At 37.8% G+C, this 21,363-nt stretch overlaps 1 protein-coding gene across 1 annotated transcript; it reads right to left on the bottom strand.

Moving 5' to 3' along the window:
• Window positions 1–379: 379 nt before the first annotated feature.
• On the bottom strand, window positions 380–985 carry LOC121173535 (uncharacterized). Its single transcript, XM_041009581.1, has one exon. The coding sequence runs from the start codon at window positions 983–985 to the stop codon at window positions 380–382; it is 606 nt and encodes a 201-aa protein (XP_040865515.1).
• Window positions 986–21,363: the final 20,378 nt, after the last annotated feature.

The raw sequence follows: 21,363 nt of genomic DNA, 5'->3' as shown, positions 1-21,363 counted from the left end.
CCAACTGAGGTGAGTGTATATTTCCTTTTTTTTGTCTTTATCTTTGTTAGTTTGTTATATATTTTTTATTTTATGTGTTTGAGTTTTAAATGTGTAAAAAATAGAAATAGAAAGGTTTGCTATCATTCTTTGAATGCCATCATCTACCTTTAATGATTCATATCTAAATTGGTCCCTGTTTAATTAAATTAATTAGTTATTCCTTTAGTTTGACTGGATAGAAGTATGATATGTTTTTTTTTTGGAAGGCAAATTATATATATGTATTAATATTGTCAAAAACAGTACAAGAGGTATTGAAAAAAGATGTTACAAAGCACCTCTGGTGCTGCCCTCCAAAAACCCAAGCTAACCCAACTAAAAGGCTAACCCACTCGGATTAACCAAAGGAATCTGAGATATTAGAAGACCATTGGTTAAAACTAGTGTTAAAGCCTTTTTCTCTAGCTTTTAACCAAGACCAAGCTAAGAACAAAGCATCTTCCATGACTTTAGATGAGTCAAATGGTTTTTCATGGAAAATGAGGAGATTCCTATGCTGCCATATGGTACAGGTCAGAGCAACCCACCATCCACACCATGAACTATGGTTTATGTGTGCTCCAAATCCACCACAGAATTGTAGAAAATGATCCACTGGAGAAGCTGGGAGAGGTCCAAGAGCCTGTACCCATGTCATCGACTCCCACCACAGGCCTACTATCCTCTTACAGTTAAAAAATAGATGGCCCACCTCCTCCTGTTCTAGGCCACAGAGGGGACAAACAATGTCCTGGATGATTACATTTCCTCTTATGAGATTAGCTCTAGTAGGGAGCCTGTCTTTAAGAAGCCTCCAAGTGAAAACTGCAGGTTTTGGGGGAATTTTCAATTTCCATAGTAATGTTGAGGATCTCAGTTCAGAGGCTGGAGTAGAGGGGATTATCATTAATTTGTAGGCTGACTTTGTGGAATAAACACCACTAGGATCAGCTTTCCAAGTCATGATGTCCTTAACATGCCTCTGAATATGTATAGAGCTGATTTCTTCCATGAAATTGATAGCTAGATCACTTTCATGATCAAACAGATTCCTCCTCCATTTCAAGTCTCATCTCCAGTTATCTTGAGAGAAATTTCCCATCATTGAAATAAGGTCGGGTTGTTGTCTATTAATGAGAAACAACTGATTGTATTTCTGTTAAAGAGTAGGACCTTCCCCTAACCACTTATCTTTCCAAAAGCTGACTTTATCCCCACACCTAACCTTCCAGCTCATGCATTGTTGAAAAATGCTTTGATCAGACTGGTGATAAAGCTTTCTTAGGTCCCTCCACCAGTATGAATGCCCCCCTTGAACACGAGCTGACTGAAAATCAGACCAGCCTCCATACTTGGAATTGATAATCCTGGCCCAAGGTTGTTGCAGATCAGAAGCTAAGGCCCATATCCACTTTCCCAGAAAAGCTACATTAAATTTAGAGATATCTTTAATCCCTAGACCCCCCTCAGACTTGGGCAGGCATACAGTCTCCCATTTTACCCAAGAAATTTTCCTATGGTCTTGGTCCCCCCCATAGAAAGTTCCTTTGCAAGGCTACCAATTTATTTACTACCCTTTGTGGAATCTTGAAGAAGGATAATAAATAAATTGGTACAACATTGAGAACAGAATTGATTAGAGTTATCTTTCCTCCCATTGATATGTTTTTCTGGGCCCACTTAGATAGTTTAGACTCACATTTTTTTATTAAAGGCTCCCACACAACACTGCGGGAAGGTTTAGCCCCAATTGGAATACCCAAGTAGGTGAATGGGGTTTCCAATTTTCTACAATTCAGGGTTTGAGTTGCTTCATTGGTCCAAGTAACAACACCCCCTATAACACCAAACTGACTCTTAGCATAGTTAATCTTCAAGCCCGAGACCATTTCATAACCTCTTAGCATGGCCTTCAACACCAAGACATTGTCCCATGTAGCCTCACCCACAAAAACAGTATCATCTGCATACTGCAGAATGTTTGTGGGTTCATTTTTCATTCCAACCCTGTAGCTACTATAAAAATTCTTCCGGACTGCTTCCCTTATTAGGCTTGTGATGCCTTCCCTAAATATGTTAAAGAGTCAATGTATGATATGCATTCTTAAAAAATTGTCCATGAGCTGTTTGATAGAATGACTGAAAAAGGCTTTAAATACACTCTCAGTATAATGTCTTTTGAGAGTCAATGTATCACCATGAAGTGAGAGTCATATTGTTGATAAAAGGCTTTAAATACACTGTGGCTAATTTCTGTATGGTTTTTTTTAGGGCTATCATTTACTACTGCTAATTGGCGTAGCTGTGGAAGCACTTTGATTATATCTTTGAAGCCTCAAAGTCAGGTATTTATATCTTTGATTCGAAAACTAATTTGAAATTGTTGTTGTATGCATTACTGGTATATTTGTAACTTATGCTATGGCTGTCTACATGACCTTTCTTTCATTGGACTGATATGTTCATGCCTCTCTACATGACCTTTCTTTCATTGGACTGATATCTTTGAAGTATTTACTGTGATTTAAACTCTCAGAACTTGTTCATTGTTAGTGTTGAATGTTTTTGTAATTTTATCTGCTGCCCTTCTCTATATATATGTTGTGACTGCCACTGCCCTTCTCTCTCTCTTGTATTATCTTTTTTTTTTATCAGCAAAATTATAATTTTTATTAATAACTGTGAGTATCAGAGGTACTAAATATACAAGGTAGAAACCAGCAGACTAGTAGAACCATAGGTCCTACGAATTAGGTGCCAATCTAAATAGAATACAATAACCCTGCACTGCTACCCTAATCAAAAAATGCTGTTGATAAATAGAATTATGGTACACTTTGTTGATAAAACTGAATTAATGAGAGTGATTCTGCCCCCCATAGATAGACATCTTTGTTTCCATTTTGCAAGCTTGGCTTCAAACTTCCTTATAATAGGCTGCCAAACACTTCAGCTCTTAGAAGACACCCCTACCTTGCAAGTATTTTGTTAAATAATGTGATTGAAGTAAATTTTTTATTAGATTTAATTAAATAAATGTTTAGTATTTTGTTCTTTCCTATTAGTCTGTTGATAGCTAACTAGAATAAAAGAAAAGCTGAGGTCGGGCCAGTTGATAGCTAACTGGAATAAAAGAAAAGCTAAATTGCAGGGAATAATTCTCATATCTTTTTATTTCATCATTACCCCTTTTTATAGCCATTTCATACAAGATATTTTGCTAAGTTGTTATAACAGAATTTTGAAATTGCATAACCACACAGGTATCAAGTAAAACGTGGAAAAAGCTTTAAGCGTGAAGTAGAAGGAATTCTAGAATCTGCTATCGGGCTTGCAGCTCCCCTGGTCCTTATACGAAGTCACTGAGGTACTTGGGCTTGTGTGTGTTGCGTTTTGGTCTGTTATTGCCTCTGCTATTTGTAGTCATGATTTCCTCTTGGTTGGAATTATTGTCTGATGCTGTTATCTGTGTGATATCTGGTACTGTTGTTAGTGTGTTGCTATCATCTGCATGGTTTTTTTTTATCGGGAAAAATATATAAATATTTCATTATGTAAATAGTGATGAAGTACCAGAGGCACTTTGTACATAGATAGGATCCCATAGATATGGTTCCTTAGAAAAAACTAATACAGTTTAATTAGGAACCATATTATGGCTAATACATCTGCTAAAGCCCCAATAAAAATCTACCCTCTAGTGATACAAAAAGCCTTGTTCGTGTAGCATTCGATCTGCTATGATGCATGAAGTGGTCTTTCGGTTCTTTTGGGAAAGCACCCACTGATTTGACCCATGAGATTGTCTCCCACCACAAGGGAAGTACCTTGCTGCAGTTGAAGAAAAGGTGCGCTGCATCTTCATCCCAATTGTTCCAGAACGGGCACAATGGATCAGCTATCTCCACTTGTCTTCCTCTTAAATTCATCTTTGTTGGTAAACGGTCTTTGATGAGCCTCCATGTAAATACCTTTGCCTTAGGTGGTATTTTAAGTCTCCACAGAAGCGAGAAACTCCTATCCTCTGATTCCCCCCTTATTTCCCCTAGCAGAAACTTATATGCAGTTCTGGTCGAATAGATTCCACTCGAGTCTTGCTTCCAAACCCATCAGTCTGCTCCCTGTTGCTGTACTGCTAGCCCTATTGTTTCCTCTAGGAATTCAGCAGCCATTGTAGCTTCATTATCAAATAAGTTTGCCCTCCATTTAAAGATCAATTCCCACCATTCCTCCTTATGACTTCCCAAGAGGCTGATAGGTTGTTAATATTGGTTAGAGATTTGATACAGCGTAGGGAAAATAATGTCGTATTGGAGAAAATAATGTTGTTCCTATGCTTCCAAATCGAGTAAGTAAGAGCAAACCACCACCACTGCCATCTTTTTCCCTGCAACCCTGCACAAGCTCCACAAATATGTTGAATAAATTGCAAGTGACAATATTAGAAACACTATTAATAATTATGGCAATCATTGTTACTGCACAATATTTTGGTCTACTTTGATGATATATTCGCTATTGATGAAATCAGTCTTGGCCCTAAAACAGCTTGACCATCTTGATTACTTTTTAGGCATTGAAGTAAAGCATCTTTCTGATGGTTCTCTACTTGTCACTTAGAGCGAATATATTTACATTCTTCTTGCTAAATCCAATACGACTAATTCTAATGGCATCTCATCTCCCATGATTGGAGACAAAAAAAACTCCCAAGACAGGGTGCATAATATGTTTCTGATCCTACTCTGTATTGTTCAGCTATCAGCACCTTAGAATATTCAACCATCTTTCTGATGGTTTTGTTGTTTGTCTCCCCCCCCCCCCCCTTTCCAATTCTATTCTGCCTCCCTCAGTTACTCACATTCTTTGCCTTGCCTTGCTTACTAGTCCTATCCAGGCATTGGGGCTAAATAATAATAAAGATCAATCTAGGAGGAAAACTAAAACTGCAGAGAAAGGCTTATCCAAATGGTGAAGGGAAGTCGAAGTAATTTCTTTTCTTCTACATCAAAATTATCCACTTCTTTTCTTGAATGGATAATTTGCAATCATGTAAAAGGTACAATACATAGTGTAGGTGTTTCACAAATCCCTATGGGTAATTACAGAAATAAGACAAGAAAAAAATAGCAGAAAAATTAAGAAATCCTAATCTAATAAAAACAAGAAATGATAATTAAGAAATCCTAATTAGCAGATAATTAAGAAATCCTAATTATAGAAATAAGACACACACACACAGCCACACACACACACCCACAGACCCCCCCCCCCCCCCCCACACACACACACAGCCACACACACAGGCACACACCCACAGACACATACACATACATAACCACACACACACACACAGCCACAAACACATACACATACATAACCACACACACACACACACACACAACCACAAGCAGACACACACACACACACACAGCCACACACACACACACTCACAGACCCCCACACACACACACAGCCACAGACCCACACACAAACACACATACACACACAGCCACTAACCCCCCCCCCCACACACACACAGCCACACACACACACACACATCCACAGACCCACACACAGCCACACACACACACACACACAGCCACAAACACAAACACATGCATAACCATACACACACAACCACAGACACATACACATACATAACCATACACACACACACACACAAAACCACAAACAGACACACACACACATAACTCCAACCACAAACAGACACACACACACATAACTCCAACCACAAACAGACACACACACACACACACAAACACACACACACACACACACACACACACACACACAGACATATACCCAACGACAATAATAAAGCATAAGCACCCTTCAAACCCAACATTTTAAAATACCTAAACAACTGTTGATGTCTATATTTTCCTGTAATTGAATTTTACCTTTTGTATGTTCTTGTATGTGATCAGTGTAATTTGTTATATAAACAATTGTTGTTCATGTTGAGTGAACCTTAGATTCCCGTTTGAGACTGAATGCAATGACTCTTGCGGACAGTTTGCATTAGTCATTGTATTTAGTCTTGAATTGTCCTTTTGAACAGTTTGGGGAGACTGGTATTTTTATGTTAGATTCATTCATGAAGCTTATTATTATTTTCATTAATTTGATTAAATTTCGGTTCAATGCATTTCAAGTTGTTCTCTTAGTGCATACTTGATTATCGGGAAATTCATTTCACCGATGTCATGTCGTGTACTTGGAGACCAATGCGAAATCCTGCCGAAATTTAGTCAAATTTTTGTAAATAATGGTAACCTTGACGTTTGAAGCAAACATAAAAGACAATTTTCCTAAATGGGATAGGGCCACACCTATAAATAAAAAAGTGAGATTTTCATGCATGGAATTGCTTAGATGGATCGAAGTTGGATGAATGAAAGTCGCATGAGCCCAGAATATGAGGATGGCGTCGAACAGTTCTTGCAATTTGCTTCAGAAAGAGGTCGACCGAATGAAGAAGGAAAATATTATTGTCCTTGCATCAACTGTTTGAATGGAAGACGACAATTACTCGATGACATACGGGACCATCTATTGTGTGATGGGATTAAGAAGAATTACACAACGTGGATATGGCATGGTGAAGTGACAGACATGCAGAGTGGGTCCCAATCTGAACCGTTTGATGTAGAAATAGGAGATCGGTTAGAGGACATGAGCGGGGAATTCTGATATCTATGGATTCCTCGAGCCTCAGTCCATTCAGAGGTCTGGGCAATCGCAGTTTGAATCTAAAAGTTACATAAAGAGTTGGATGCAGAGTTCACAACGCGATGTGTATCTTGGAGCCTACCTAAATGGGTAAGTCACAAATAACAAAATTTAATTAATGTTTACTAATGTACTAACCCATTTTAGGTTCCACTGCAGCGGACACTGGCAGATGGTGGTCATCCTGCCCAAGGAACAGTTAGTTGTCTGGTTTTGTTCATTGCATAACAGGCCAGACAACTACCTTAAAGGGATTATTAATAGGTTAGTGTTCTTTTCAATACATTTGCATTGTAATACCTCAACGTACAACACCAGTTTTTAATTGTTACTCATATGGAACAGTGCTATCAAGGGTCTTGATGATGCTCCACAGCCTAAATCAAAGGCTCCTGCTAGGTGGATTGTCGTCAAGGTACGTCATTTACATAAAACTTCCACTTATATATATTTCTTTATGTGTCTGTACACTAGTTGTTTAATTAATATCCAAATTTCATTATGTATTTAGTGTAATAGACAAAAAGGAACTACTGAGTGCGGCTACTATGTGATGCACTGGATGTCCACCATCATTTTAGGAACTTTTAGAAATAATTGTGAAGCGGTAAGTTTATTTCAAAGAAAATCGATTTATTTATAATTTGTATTACATTATTAACTTAATATGATTTATTTCATCATGCAGTATTTTAACGATCCTAGACCATTGGAGCCTGAGAGATTAAAAGCATTGTGGATCCAGTGGGCACAGTTTTATCTCCGAGTTAGAGATCAGGCCTAGGATTTAGGGACATTTTTTAACATTTTTGACATTTTTTACATTTTCTATGTAACATGAACATTGAATTCATTTGTTGATTGTTCTTTATAATATATAAATCAATTATTTGATGTTTATTATCATTAAAACTGCTTGAAAGCAGAATAAAATGTTTATTTGCTGTGAATTGGGCCTCCTGAAATTGCATTTGATAGGTACAATTTTGGGTTTACTGTAAAAACAGAAAGTATATATAAAAAAAATACTTGAAAACAACATCGATTATTAACAAAAACCAATGTTAATATCATAACCAACATCGGTTATAATAGAAAACCGATGTTAACGTTTGTATATTAACATCGGTTTCTTGTGTATAACCGATGTCAGCGTTTGTATTTTATCATCAGTTATCTGTAGATAATTGATGTCAACAGTTGTACATTAACATTGGTTAATTATAAATAACCGATGTGAATATTTGAATATTAACATCGATTATTTATAATTAACCGATGTTATACACAAAGAACTACACCAAATAAGTGTATGCATCATCAACGTTGACATCGGTTTTCTAGCAAAACCGATGTTAAGGGCATATATTAACATCGGTTTTTTTAGAAAACCGATGTTAAACTAACATATTAACATCGGTTTTACTGGTAAACCAATGTCAACGTTCATCATGCGTACACTTTTTTTGTTGTTGTTCATTGTGTTTAACATCGGGTATTTACAGAACCGATGTTAACATTCATACATTCAACATCGTCACTTGCAACATCAGTTTTAGAACCGATATAGAATGTTCTAAATAACCGATATTGAAAGTGTATTTTCTAATAGTGGTAAAACGTTCCAATTCATGTCATTGGTAGCAAACTCCTTAACCCATGATACAAATACCTTGATTTGATTTCTCACACATTCAACATCTATTTGATTTACACTATGTTTGATAAAACTAACTGATAAATTAACTAAAAGTTTATAATTAAGCTAGTTAGAAAGTTATAAGCTATAAGTTAAGAGTTAAAAAAATTTAAAACTAGCTGAAAACTTATAAGCTAGTTGATTTAATTAAAAGTATTTGATAAGTGTAACTGATAAATGTTAAATGATGTAAAAGGACATATTTAATATTTTTTATATTTAAATTTATTTCTAATAACTTATATTAATAAAAAGTAGATAATAATTTTTAAATTTTGTATCATACGAAAATGGTAAAGATTTGGCGATTTTACTTATATTGTTTAAACTCGGAATTTTGTTTTTCTTTTTCAAAAAAGAAAATTAAGTGAAATAAATTTGATTAGAATTATATTATTTAAAATCATTTTTTTGACATTTAAGTACTTTATTATTAATATTATTTTAAAACAAAACATGTATTTTTCTTTATAATTTTCGTAATTAAATGTTTATTTTTCTATTTATACAAGACTAACATGGATGTATAAGTCTCTCACTTACATAACTACGAAACATGATATAAATCAAATATTCTATTGAAAACCAATCATATATATTTGAATTTTTTTTAAAATTATGTCATATAATTAAAAAATTAAAATATCTCAGCAAATAATTGTAAAGTTGATATGATTCAAATAATATATAATATTAAGAAACAGTGTGATGATGACAATTGCCGTGCACATGTAAGAATAATAAATTAGACAAGAGGAGTTTTCCAAATAGTAAAAAAAAGAAGATGATTTTTAAATTAAATAAAAAGATAAAATAGAATTTCAAATAAAATAGTAAGGTTAAAATTGAGAAAAAAAAACTAGTAACTTTCAAACTAACTTATTTTTCATAAGTTACTTCGAATAGCTTATTAAAATAAGTTATTTAAGATAGCTTATAAAAAATAAATTATTAAAATAAACTCGTATATCAAATAAATTTATTTTGATTAAAGTAACTTATAAGATAATCAAAGGAACTTATAAGTGTTAAACTTATAGAAAATTAGGATGAAAACTGTGTGCTCTCCTCTGGAGAATTCTCATTTAAATAATATGATACAATCTGATTTCTAGCCTTGAAGTTTGCTAAAAAAAACTATATATGGTAACCTATAGTTGGGCTAAGTAATTAAGGATATAATTACACAATTACAGTTATACAATCATACAAGATTAATTGGTTTGAAGGGTCAAAAAATTTGCACAAATAATGACAAATAATCTGGCTATCAATCTTATTGACATCCCGCCTTAAATTGATGTTGGTGAATCTAGAAGCATCAATTTGCTGACTAGGAAATTATGTTGTTGACGTGTCAAAGATTTGGTGAGGATGTCAACTAGTTGATTAGATGTAGAGACATGAGGCAGAGTGATAATTCTACAATCATAGGCTTCCCTGATTGAATGACAATCGATCTCTATGTGCTTTGCTCTTTCGTGGTACACAAGATTTGCTGCAATCTGTATGGCATTTGTATTATCAACATACAATGGAGTTGGTGTCGCTTGTGAATAACCAAGTTCTGAAATAAGGCCCCATAACTAAATAATCTCAGAGCATGCAACAAACATGGACCAATATTCTGCCTCAGTAGAGGATTTAGAGACCGATTCCTGTTTCTTGCATTTCCAGGAGATAGGGGCATCTCCTAAAAACATACACCAACCAGTAGTAGACTTCCTTGTGTCAGGACATCTAGCCCAGTCAGTATCACTATAGGCTTGAAGTTGTATTGGTGCACCTGCAGGAAAGAAGAGACCACGACCAGGAGTGGCAAGCAAATATTTAATGATTCATTGTACTGTCGTAAGATGCAAGTGTTTAGGATATTGCATGAATTTGCTGATTGTGTGGACAACAAAAGAGATATCAAGTTTTGTGATGGTTAGGTAGATGAGACTTCCAACCAACTTTCTATATAAAGTTGGGTCTTGTAGGAGTACGCCTTCATCCCGTCTTAACCTGACATTAACTTCCATGGGAGTGTCTACTGTAGTTGCATTGGTGAAACCAGCTAGCTGAATTAGATCTTGAGTATATTTGTGCTGAGTGACAAAGATGCCTTTTTTTTGAATTGTACATCTAATCCCAAGATCTTTCATGTGGAAAGTTGTATGCAACAATTGTTTGATTGTAGTGATAGCCTCTTGATTTTAGCCAGTGACGATAATGTCATATACATAAACAAGGAGGATCACAATTCCTTTTGAGGTCCTTTGTAGGAAGAGAGATTGATCATAGCTACTTTGGATGAAGGAAAAGCCAAGTAGTGTCGTGCTAAACTTTTCAAACCATACTCTTGGTGCCTGTTTTAATCCATACAAAGAATGTTTTAGCTTGCAAACAATATTAGGTAATGGTGAGGACATACCAGTAGGAAGTTTGATGTAAACTTCTCCCTTGAGGTCACCATGAAGGAAGGCATTCTTGACATCTAGTTGGTGAATTTTCCAAGATTCAGATGCAGCAATGGCAATAATAGTCCTCACAGTAGTCATATTAGCCGCCGGTGTAAAGGTGTCTTCATATTTTAGGCCAAATTGTTGCTTATTTCCCATAACAACCAATCTAGCCTTGTATCAATCTATTGATCCATCTAAATGCAACTTTATAGTGAATACAAATTTACTGCCAAGAGGTTTAATCGATGGAGGACATGGAACAATGTCCCATGTCTGATTTTCCTCTAGTGCAAGAAGTTCAATTTCTATAGCATCCTGCCGATATTTATGCTCCATTGCCTGTTTATACAAAGAAGGAATAGGAACAGATGCTAAAGTTGCTGTCAAAGATAAAGGTTCAGAAAAACCATACTTTTCTTGTGGTTTACGAACATGAGTGTTGCGACGTAAAGGAACTGGTTCTAGTTGAAGCGATGAATCAGCAGCCAGAGAATGATCGGGAGGGGGCCTTGGAGGGATTGAAGGCTGAATTAGTGGAACAATCAGACATCTTTGGTAAACCATGAAAGGAGGACGAGCTCGTTCTTCTGCAAAATTGTTAGGAAACAATGGAAAAACATATTTCGATGTAGAAGAGTAAGTGTCTTGGTTAGTAGTAAAAAAATATGTATCTTCTTGAAAAATGACATTTCTAGAAACTTGAATCCTATGTAAATGAGGATCATAGCATATGAAACCTTTTTTATGGGTTGAGTAACCAAGAAAAGCACATTTAATAGATTAAGCTGTGAGTTTGGTGCGTTTTGGTAACTAAAGATGAACGTAACAGACACAACCAAAGGTGCGGAGAGTGAAATAATTGGATGGCTTACCAAATAACCTTAAGAAAGGGGAATCATTGCTTAAGACTTGAGAAGATAGCCGATTAATAAGGTGGACATTAGTTGAAAGAGCTTCACACCAAAAATGAGAGGGCACAAAGGAGTCCAACATTATGCTATGGACAACATCAAGAAGATGATGGTTTTTTCTTTCAACTAGCCTATTTTGTTGGGGTGTGGAAGGACAAGACCTTTGAGATGATATACCATTTTCCTGCAAGAACTCTTGAAACAAATGAGATGTATATTCCCCTCCCCCCCATTGTCAGAACACAGAGTTTTAAATTTTGATGAAAACTGAGTTTGAATGTAGGCATGAAAGAATTTGAATGCAGAGAATGCTTCAGCTTTAGAACGCAAAAATAGACCCATGTAAAATGACTATAGTCATCAACAAAAAGTAATAAAATATTTGTAATGTGCATGAGATATTACAGGTGCAATTCCCCATAAATCACTATGAATTATGTCAAAAGGCTAATTTACATTTGATTGATGAACTGGAAATGGTAGAATTTTACTTTTACGAAGTTTACAAGAATTGCAATCAAATTGAACAACACTAATAGATGGGGAATCTTTATTGCCAAAAACTCTGGATTTCATCAGTTCATGAAGTACATTGGAATTTGGGTGACCAAGATGTTTATGCCATAATTGGAAATTATCAGTTGCAGAATTACAAGAAATAAAAGGCAGAAAAAAACATGGTGACAATGATGAATAAAGAGGAAAAAGACGTCCAACTTTAGGCCCCTTCGCGATCATCTTCCCTGAGTGTTGATCCTGCACAAGACAACCAGATTTTGAGAATTTAACTTTACAATCATTGTCATACCCTAATTTCGTCCGGGGATTATTACTTGATGACATGCAACCTTTGGTTAGCCGCTTTGAGATACTTGGAGTCCTTTGTTGCACAATAAATGAAGTCTCGAGACGTGTCAGAAATCAAAAGGAAGCAGGCTTGCGCGATCCGTGAAATTCCGTAATGTGGCGGAAATCGAAAAGAGGTGTTTTTGCGCAATTCGTGAGTTTCCGTAACTTCTTCGAAAGCTAAAAAAGAGTAAATACATAATCCATAAGGATTCGTAACCTTGCGGAAGGAAAATAAGTATCGTTACGAAATTTGTAAAGTTTCGTAATGTTACGAAAAAGAATTACCAAAAAATAGAAGGGGGTGCATTTAGTAAAAAGGGGGGATACAAATAGCAATCTGGCCCACTTGGGCCTTCCAGATCCTTCCTCCAGAAGGCTGTTGCTTCTGGAGGAAGCAACCTTGCTCGCCTGGGCGAGCTGGGTGGCAAGCTCCTCCCCTATTTTGCTATAAATAGGGGGAGGAGTGAAGAAGAAAAGGGTTCAGCCTTCTTGGCACTTCTCTCTCTCTCGAAATTGCTGAGGAAAATTATTTCCGTGAAGAAAATCCAAGCCGAGGCGCTTCCGTAACGTTTCCGTGAGTAATTACGCGAAGATTCTCGACCGTTCTTCAACATTCATCGTTTGTTCTTCGTTTTCTTCAGTCTTCAACGGGCAAGTACCTCAAACCGAGCTTTTCAATTCATTCTATGTACCCGTGGTGGTCCACATTTTGTTTCATGTATTTTTATTCTCGTTTTCATTTGCTTTTTATACCCTCTTTTGATGTGCTTAAGCCATTTATTTAAGTCATTTCTCGCTTAATCTAAAAATAAAATAAATTTCCACCGATCGTTTGAATTGTATCATCCGTTAATTTCGGTTAAAATGAATTCCGACCGTTCGGTCGTGCCGTAACCATGTTGGAAATAAAAAAAGAGGTAAAATAATAATATAATAATAAAAAAAAACCTTTTAGTAAAGTAAAGCGAAAAATCAATCGAACGTTTTCTCTTTGGGATTTCTCATTCTTAGTTGAATTGACTAATAACTAAAGTGAAACCAAGGCTAAAATCAAACTCGCCTAGTCAAGCTCGTCCACAAAAATAGGTTTTTGAAAGTTTATCATTTCAGTTTCTTACTAAGTAAAATGGATCATTTTTAAGGTCCAACGCCTTAAAATGATCACCTTTCAAGTAAAGAGAATCACTTGATCCACGCATAAGAAAGAACTACGTAGGTCTGATTTCCTCTCCAAAGGAGGGTACGTAAGAGCAAAAGCCCCGCTTTTGTCGACCTCAAAAAATAAAAAGAAATAAAAGTTAAGGTAACGCAATTTCCACAATTCTAAAAAATAGGTTGTTGTCCTTTGAGTCAAACGTGAGAGGTGCTAATACCTTCCTCAAGCGTAAATACAACTCCCGAACTTAGAATTTTCATTTTGACCGGTTTCCTTCAGTTTTCCCAACGTTTTCCACAAATAAACGTTGGTGGCGACTCCGCGCATCTTTCCTTCTTTGGAAAGCGCACCCGTGAGCCTCGCCCTCGCTCGCCCGCGAAAGGGCACGTTGCGACAATCATTATCAACTAATTGACCAACTGAAATAAGGTTACTGGTGAGATCAGGGGAAACATAAACATTGGTAAGGTAAGAGATGAGGAAATATCACCAATTGTTGTGATAGGTAAATTGTTTCCATCTACAGTGTGTATTTGCAAATTATCCGAGTAATTTGTGACATTGGTAAGTGCAGCAACATTGTTGGTCATATGATTGGATGCGCCAGAGTCAAAATACCAAGGAGAGCTAGGTAAATAAGCTTTACCTGAAAGACCTAAAGCAGAAAATGTTGAAACAATCATTTGTTGAACCATTTCAGGGGTTAAAGTTAGCACTGGAGCAAGGCGGATTCTGATCCCCATAAATAAGAGTAGTAGAAGAGGCATCGGTTGTAGTGAAGGCTGTTGCATTTCTCCATGGTGGTCTGATTCGACATTCTTTTATAACATGACCTTTTTTCTGCAATAATTGCATAAATTTTTAGGACAATGGGAAGCAAAATGTCCATGGCCTTTGCAACAGAAACATTGGACAATACTCATGTCTCATCCTTGAGGTTTGCCTTGTACTGCATATGCCACAATAAGGGATGCAGATTTATGTTGCTCCACATTTGTCTGAGTGAGGAGACGTTGTTCTTCATGAAGTAGTTCATTTAGGCATTCATCCAAGGAGGGGACAATAGCTCTACTTATTAGGTTGGTTCAAATGCCCTTAAAATCAAATCTCAATTCCATAAGAAATTGATCTCGTTTTGTGGTGTCATGAATGTTTTGGACTACAATTTGTCCTTCAGTTGACAAATCTTTATAGACAATGTCAGTATATTCAGCACAAAGATTCATGAAATGAGAATAAAAATCAGAAATTGAGAGACTATCCTATTGAAAAATGGCAATTTCGTGTTCAAGTTGAAACCTGCGAGTAGTGTTATTTTGGTTATAAATTTTCTTCAGGTAGTCCCTGTTAGTTGTCATTTACGACTAACTCTTGTATTGAAATGATTTATAAAATTTGTCTTTTCTCCAATTTATGGTTCTTTTTGTAGGTTTGTACATATTTTTATGTTTAGTTTAGTTTTTATTCAGTAGATATTCCCTTCATTATGAATTAATGTGGTTCAACTTCAGTTTTAGGTGAAAAGATGAAGAAAAAGAAAGTTGAAGCAGCTGGTGTCTCGCTAAGCGAGGCATATGCGCTTAGTGAGCAACATCCACTAAGCGAGACACTCAGCTCGCTTAGCGAGTTAGGAGAATTTGGAAGAGAATCTGCCAAGCATGCACGCACCCAGCGCGCCATCAGCTCGCCCAATGAGTCATTTGTCTCTTCTAGCACTAAGCGCGCCTGGCTCGCTAAGCCAAAATTCACTAACTCTCGCTTAGCGCAAAAATGGTGCTAAGCGAGCCTTCAAGGACAAAAAGCCCTTAAAAGCTGAAGTTGGCGAAAAAAGGAGAGAGCTTTTGGGAAGAAAGCAATAGAGATATACATGAGAGATGCAATAGAGGAAAACAAAGCAAGAGAGCACCATAAACCTCAGCTTTCAAGAGGATTCTAGGTGTTAGAGTGATTTCTAGGTTCCTAGAGCTGGAGGAGACATCCCCACCACTGTGTAATCTGAATTTTGCTTCCAAAACCCCTTATTGTAGCTAAAAGGTGATAACTTGTCATGGAAGGCTAAAGCTCTTGTTGGGAATTTTCTGCTGAGCCTTGATGTAAAACTCTTTACTATCTATTTTAAGTTGTTTTTTATGTGTTCATTACTTATATCTGCATTTAATTCTTACATGCTTGTGGACTGATCACCCATATGTGTGTAAAGTTAGGATTTTTTGCATTGGAAAGTGTTTTAAATCCTTAGAACTTGATAGGGCATGCTAGAGAACTGTATGTTTTCAAAAAGGTGCTATACCCTTTTGGAATTGGGCTAAGCGAGTCATCTTGCTAAGCACACAGCTTCATCTCGCTAAGGGCCCAGTGCGCTAAGCGTAATTTCCTCTCTGTTTGGACCTTCATGTGAATTGGGCCCAGCGGGTCAGCCCGCTAAGCCTAAATCTCTCTTGGGTTTGGAATTACGCTAAGAGAGACCATCTCGCTAAGTGCTCCCCATTACTGTATTAGGAAGCATTTAATTTGCTAAGCTGACACATGGCCTGCTAAGCAAAAGTTGTAGACCAATCAGAGCTGTAGATCTCGCTAAGCGCGTACCCTTCGCGCTAAACCCAAATCCATCTCGGGTTTTCTAATTTTTTGAATTGGGCTGAGTGAGTCTGTCCGCTAAGCGCGTGAATTTGAATTCTGAAAACTCAAACCTCATTGAATAATCGCTTAGCTAGTGACCCACGCTAAGCGAGGCAGTCGAAGCTGCCATAAAAAAGGATTAACTGCCTTGGGAAGTTTCTCTTGTGCAAACTTTTTATCACTCTTCATCATCTGCATCCTCGCACTCCTACACTGTGCTCACATTTCTTCCTCTGCTTATTTTGCTTCCTTTGCCTCATTACTCAGCAATCCAAGTAAGTAACTTTACTTCTTACTTTACATTTTAATTTTTGTTTTGAACATTAGGGTAGAAGCCATGTTAGTTGCTTTTAAAGTTTCAATTTTTTGTTGATTTTGCTGTTGTTTTGTTAGTTGTTAGATAGCATGCTGTTAGGGGTTTATTTTTGCACACAATGTATGTCATCTTGATGTGATTTGATTAGGTTTTGAGGCTTAATAGGGGCCTGTGGTAGGGGGCTAAAAAGCCCCAACTCTTTCTGGAATTTTCAATGTGCTCGCTAAGTGAGTTCATCAATTTTTGATGAATTTCTGGGTTTCCTGATGAACTCGCTAAGTCGGCCCTATCCTGCTAAGCGTGTTCATCATTTTTGTTTGAATATATGAATGTTTGTTTGAACTTGCTAAGCCACTACACTTTGGCTTAACGAGTGTTTAAATTTCCAAATTTTGTTTGTGTGTTCGTATGAACTCGCTAAGCTGGCATGCTGCGCTTAGCGAGTTGTGTTGCTTGAGTCAGAGTCTAAGAGGCTTTTGGTCTTCTGTTAGTGGCACAAGGCCTTGACTCAGCACCTTGATGGTCACATTGATGTGGCCCTAGTCAAGGAATTCTACTCAAACCTCTATGGCCCAAAAGAAAAATCTACTAGACAGGTTTGAGTCAAAGGAAAACTCATTAAATTTGATGGGGATTCACTTAACACATTCTTGGAGTCACCACCAGTCCTTGAGCCAGGGGAGTACCTTACTGCATATTCCAGGTTCTGCCGAACGTGCATAGACCCTTAGGTGCTTGCCTCCAAGCTCTGTATTCCAGGGTCCAGTTTTGTGTTAAATGCTGAAGGAGCACCCTGGAAGCTCCTGAGGAAGGATCTCACTACTTTGGCCCAGATTTGGAGTGTGCTCTCATACTCCAACCTCGCCCCCACCTCTCACACGTCCGATCTGAATATGGACCGGGCGAGGTTAGTCTATAGGCTGGTCACGAAGATGGACATGGACATGGGTTCATTCATTTCTGGATAGATCTCCCAGATGGCTCAGTCCAACTCCTTCAGGCTCGGATTTTCAGCGCTTATCATGGCTCTTTGCATCGCCAGAGGAGTTGTCTCAGATTCGTTGACTTTCGAGTCTCTTAGCCCTGCCATTAATTTGGCATATATTAACGAGAATTGTTGGAACCTGGATGATCCCATGATCACTTTTCCAAGGCTAGGGCTAGGGGACCTGACACAACAGCTCCTTCTTCTACTACTCCCCCTACTCTTGCTCCTTCCTCCTCTACTTCAGCTCCACCATCAGCAGCTCCAGCTCTAGTTCCTGCACCTTCCGACACCTCTGCTCAGAGCTCAGATCTCACAGTGCCGATGTTGTAGAGCCTCCACCATGGCTTATGCCTGGTGATGTAGAGCATTCATAATCTAGCTCAGCATCGGCCCATCATTAATATGGAGGAGTTTATAGTCTGGGTGGCTAAGCCAGGAGTCCAGCCTTCTCCTTTGGGGGGAGGTGAGGCTTCTACAACCTAGGAGCCTTAGCCACAGCCGAAGGTTATTCCAGAGGTCACACCAGAGGCCACTCCACGGACTTCATCGGTCACTACACCACTTGTGGAGGTCTCTGATGAAGAGGATGGTGCTACAGACATAGATTATGCAATTGACATGACAGCAACACAAAGCACCCAGGATCCCTGGCCCGCTACAGCTCAGGAGACATCTCAGCCAGCTTAGGATGCTCCTTCCTCACCTTAGGACGAGCCTGCACCAGCACAGGAGGAGCCATGATAGGATCTTTATTTATTTTTCCTATTCTTGATACATTTTTATGTTCAGTTTATGCTTTTAATTTCAGTTTTATATTTCAGTTTATTTAGTTAGCAAATTTTAAAGCTTGTTGAACAGTTTACAGTTTTGATTGATTATGCAATGGTTTGCTGTGATTTGAAAATTATGTGTTTGTGTATGATTTGAATTGATCGATTGCATGGATTGAGTGAATTGCAATGCTTAGATCACTTGCTTGGAATAAGTATGTGGTAATTAGAAGAGAAAGAACATGAATTAGGGACATGATTGAAAATGTTAGTTGGTTTGACAGGTACATTGTGAAGGTAATCATTAGTCACAACCCGGTGAGTTGTGTGAACTTTAATTGTGAAATAATGAATAGCATTGGGTACCAATTTTGGCATGAATCTCTGAATACTGAATGAATGCATGAATTTTGGAAATGATGAAGGCCATGAATGATTGAAATGGCCACTTAGCCAAAAAGATTACCTTGTTCATGATGAATCCCTTGCACCCACTGTCGCAACCTACCCTTTTACGAGCGAGCGAGGCGAGGCTCACGGGTGCGTCTTCCAAAGGAGGAAAATGCACGGAGTCGCCACCAACGTTTATTGAAAGGAAAACGTTAGAAAAACCAAAGGAAACCGGTCATGAAGAATATTCCATATTCGGGAGTTGTATTTACGTTTGAGGAAGGTATTAGCACCTCTCACGTTTGTCCCAAAGGACAACAACCTTAAATTAGAATTGTGTGAAATTATATATCTAAACTTTTATTTCTTTTTTATTTTTGAGGTCGACAAAAGCGGGGCTCTTGCTCCTACGTACCCTCCATCGAAGAGGAAATCAGACCTACGTAGTTCTTTCAAAAATGGCAAATCAAATGATTCTTTTTACTTGGAAGGTAGTCATTTAAGGCGTTGGACCTTAAAACGTTTTTTAGTGATTTTTGCGGACAAAGCTTGATTTTGTGATTTGATTTTAGCCTTAGTTTCACTTTAGTTATTAGTCAATTCAATTAAGAAAGAAGAATCCCAAAGAGAAACGTTCGATTGATTTTTTTGTTTTATTTTACTAAAAGATATTTTTTGATTATTATATTATTATTTTACCTTTTTTTTTATTTCTAACGTGGTTACGGCATGACCAAATGGTTGGATTTCATTTTAACAAAAATTAACGGATATTACAATTCAAATGATCGGTGGAAATTTATTTTATTTTTTTATTAGGCGAGAAAATGACTTAAATAAATGACTAAAGCATGTCAAAATGGGGTACGAAAAGTAAATGAAATGAAAATAAAAGTACACGAAACAAGTGGGGACCACCAAGGGTACATAGAATGAATTTAAAAAGTTCGATTTTCGGAACTTACCGGTTGAAGACCGAAGAACGACGAAGAACGAACGAAAGATGGCGGAAAATCTTCACGGAATTACCCACGGAAACGTTTCGGACGCGTTACGGAAGCGCCTCGGCATGGATTTTCTTCACGGAAACGATTTTTTCCACTAATTTTAGGTGATCCCAAAATACCAGGAGGGCTGAACCCTTTTCTCCTTCAATCCTACCCCTATTTATAGGAAAATGGGGGAGGAGCTTGCCACCCAGCTCGCCCAGGCGAGCTAGGTTGCTTCCTCCAGAAGCAACCGCCTTCTGAAGGAACATCCTGGAAGGCCCAAGTGGGCCTGGTTGCTATTTGCACCCCCTGTTTACTAAATACACCCTGCCCTCTTTTTTGCTGATTCTTTTTCCGTAACGTTACGGAAATTTACGAATTCCGTAACGATACTTGTTTTCCTTCCGTAACGTTACGGAACCTTACAGATTACGTAATCATCCCCTTTTTGGCTTTTGGAATGTTACGGAACCTCACGGATGGCGTAACAATGCTTCCTTTTGATTTTCGGCATGTTACAGAACCTCACGGATTGTATAACAATGCTTCCTTTTGATTTCCGGCATGTTACGGAACTCCACGTATTATGCAATGATGGGGGCTAAGTACCTCTAAGCGGTCAAACAAAGGTTGTATGCCATCAAACAACGGTCCCCGGACGAAATTAGGGTATGACAGTTGCCCCTCTTTACTTACCTTTTATCGAAGATAGGAGGAAAGCAAAGATAAAACACTAATTTCGTCCATCTTAGCCCTTTCCGTAATTAATCTATGATGATTCCTGAAGGTCATCCTTTGCCCATCATGGGGATTTAATTGATCTCAATCACAATAGTTCCAACCCAAAACGATTTGAAATAAGTGACTCCCGTCTCTCCTTCTTCTTTCCCAGCACAACACAGAACAAAACAAACAAACAAAGAAAAATAACATAATATATATATACGTATATACATGTTTGATGAAGGAACCGATTGAGAAAATAACAAAAAACCGTATTTTCCCCTCACCGAAGGCTCCATACTTGATAATGGAGGACGCATGAACAGCGCTAGGCAATCAATTCATGGGGCTTCGAATACGATGGTGGAGGATGCACGAACAGCGCTAGACAATCAATTCGTGGGACTCCAGACTCGATGGTGGAGGATGCATGAATGACAATCAATTCATGGGGCTCCGAACTTGATGGTGGAGGACGCACAAACAGCGCTAGGCAATCAATTCGTGGGGCTCCGGACTCGATGGTGGAGGATGCATGAATGACAATCAATTCATGGGGCTCCAGACTCGATGGTGGAGGATGCATGAATGACAATCAATTCATGGGGCTCTGGACTTGATGGTGGAGGACGTACGAACAGCGCAAGGCAATCAATTCATGGGGCTTCGGACTCTATGGTGGAGGACGTACGAACAACACTAGGCAATCAATTCGTGGGGCTCCGGACT

Source organism: Glycine max, chromosome 15 (genome assembly GCF_000004515.6).
Source record: "Glycine max cultivar Williams 82 chromosome 15, Glycine_max_v4.0, whole genome shotgun sequence".
Taxonomy (NCBI): Eukaryota; Viridiplantae; Streptophyta; class Magnoliopsida; order Fabales; family Fabaceae; genus Glycine; species Glycine max.
The sequence above is the reverse complement of the archived record's forward strand: the minus strand, read 5'-3'. Positions and strand labels throughout refer to the sequence as shown.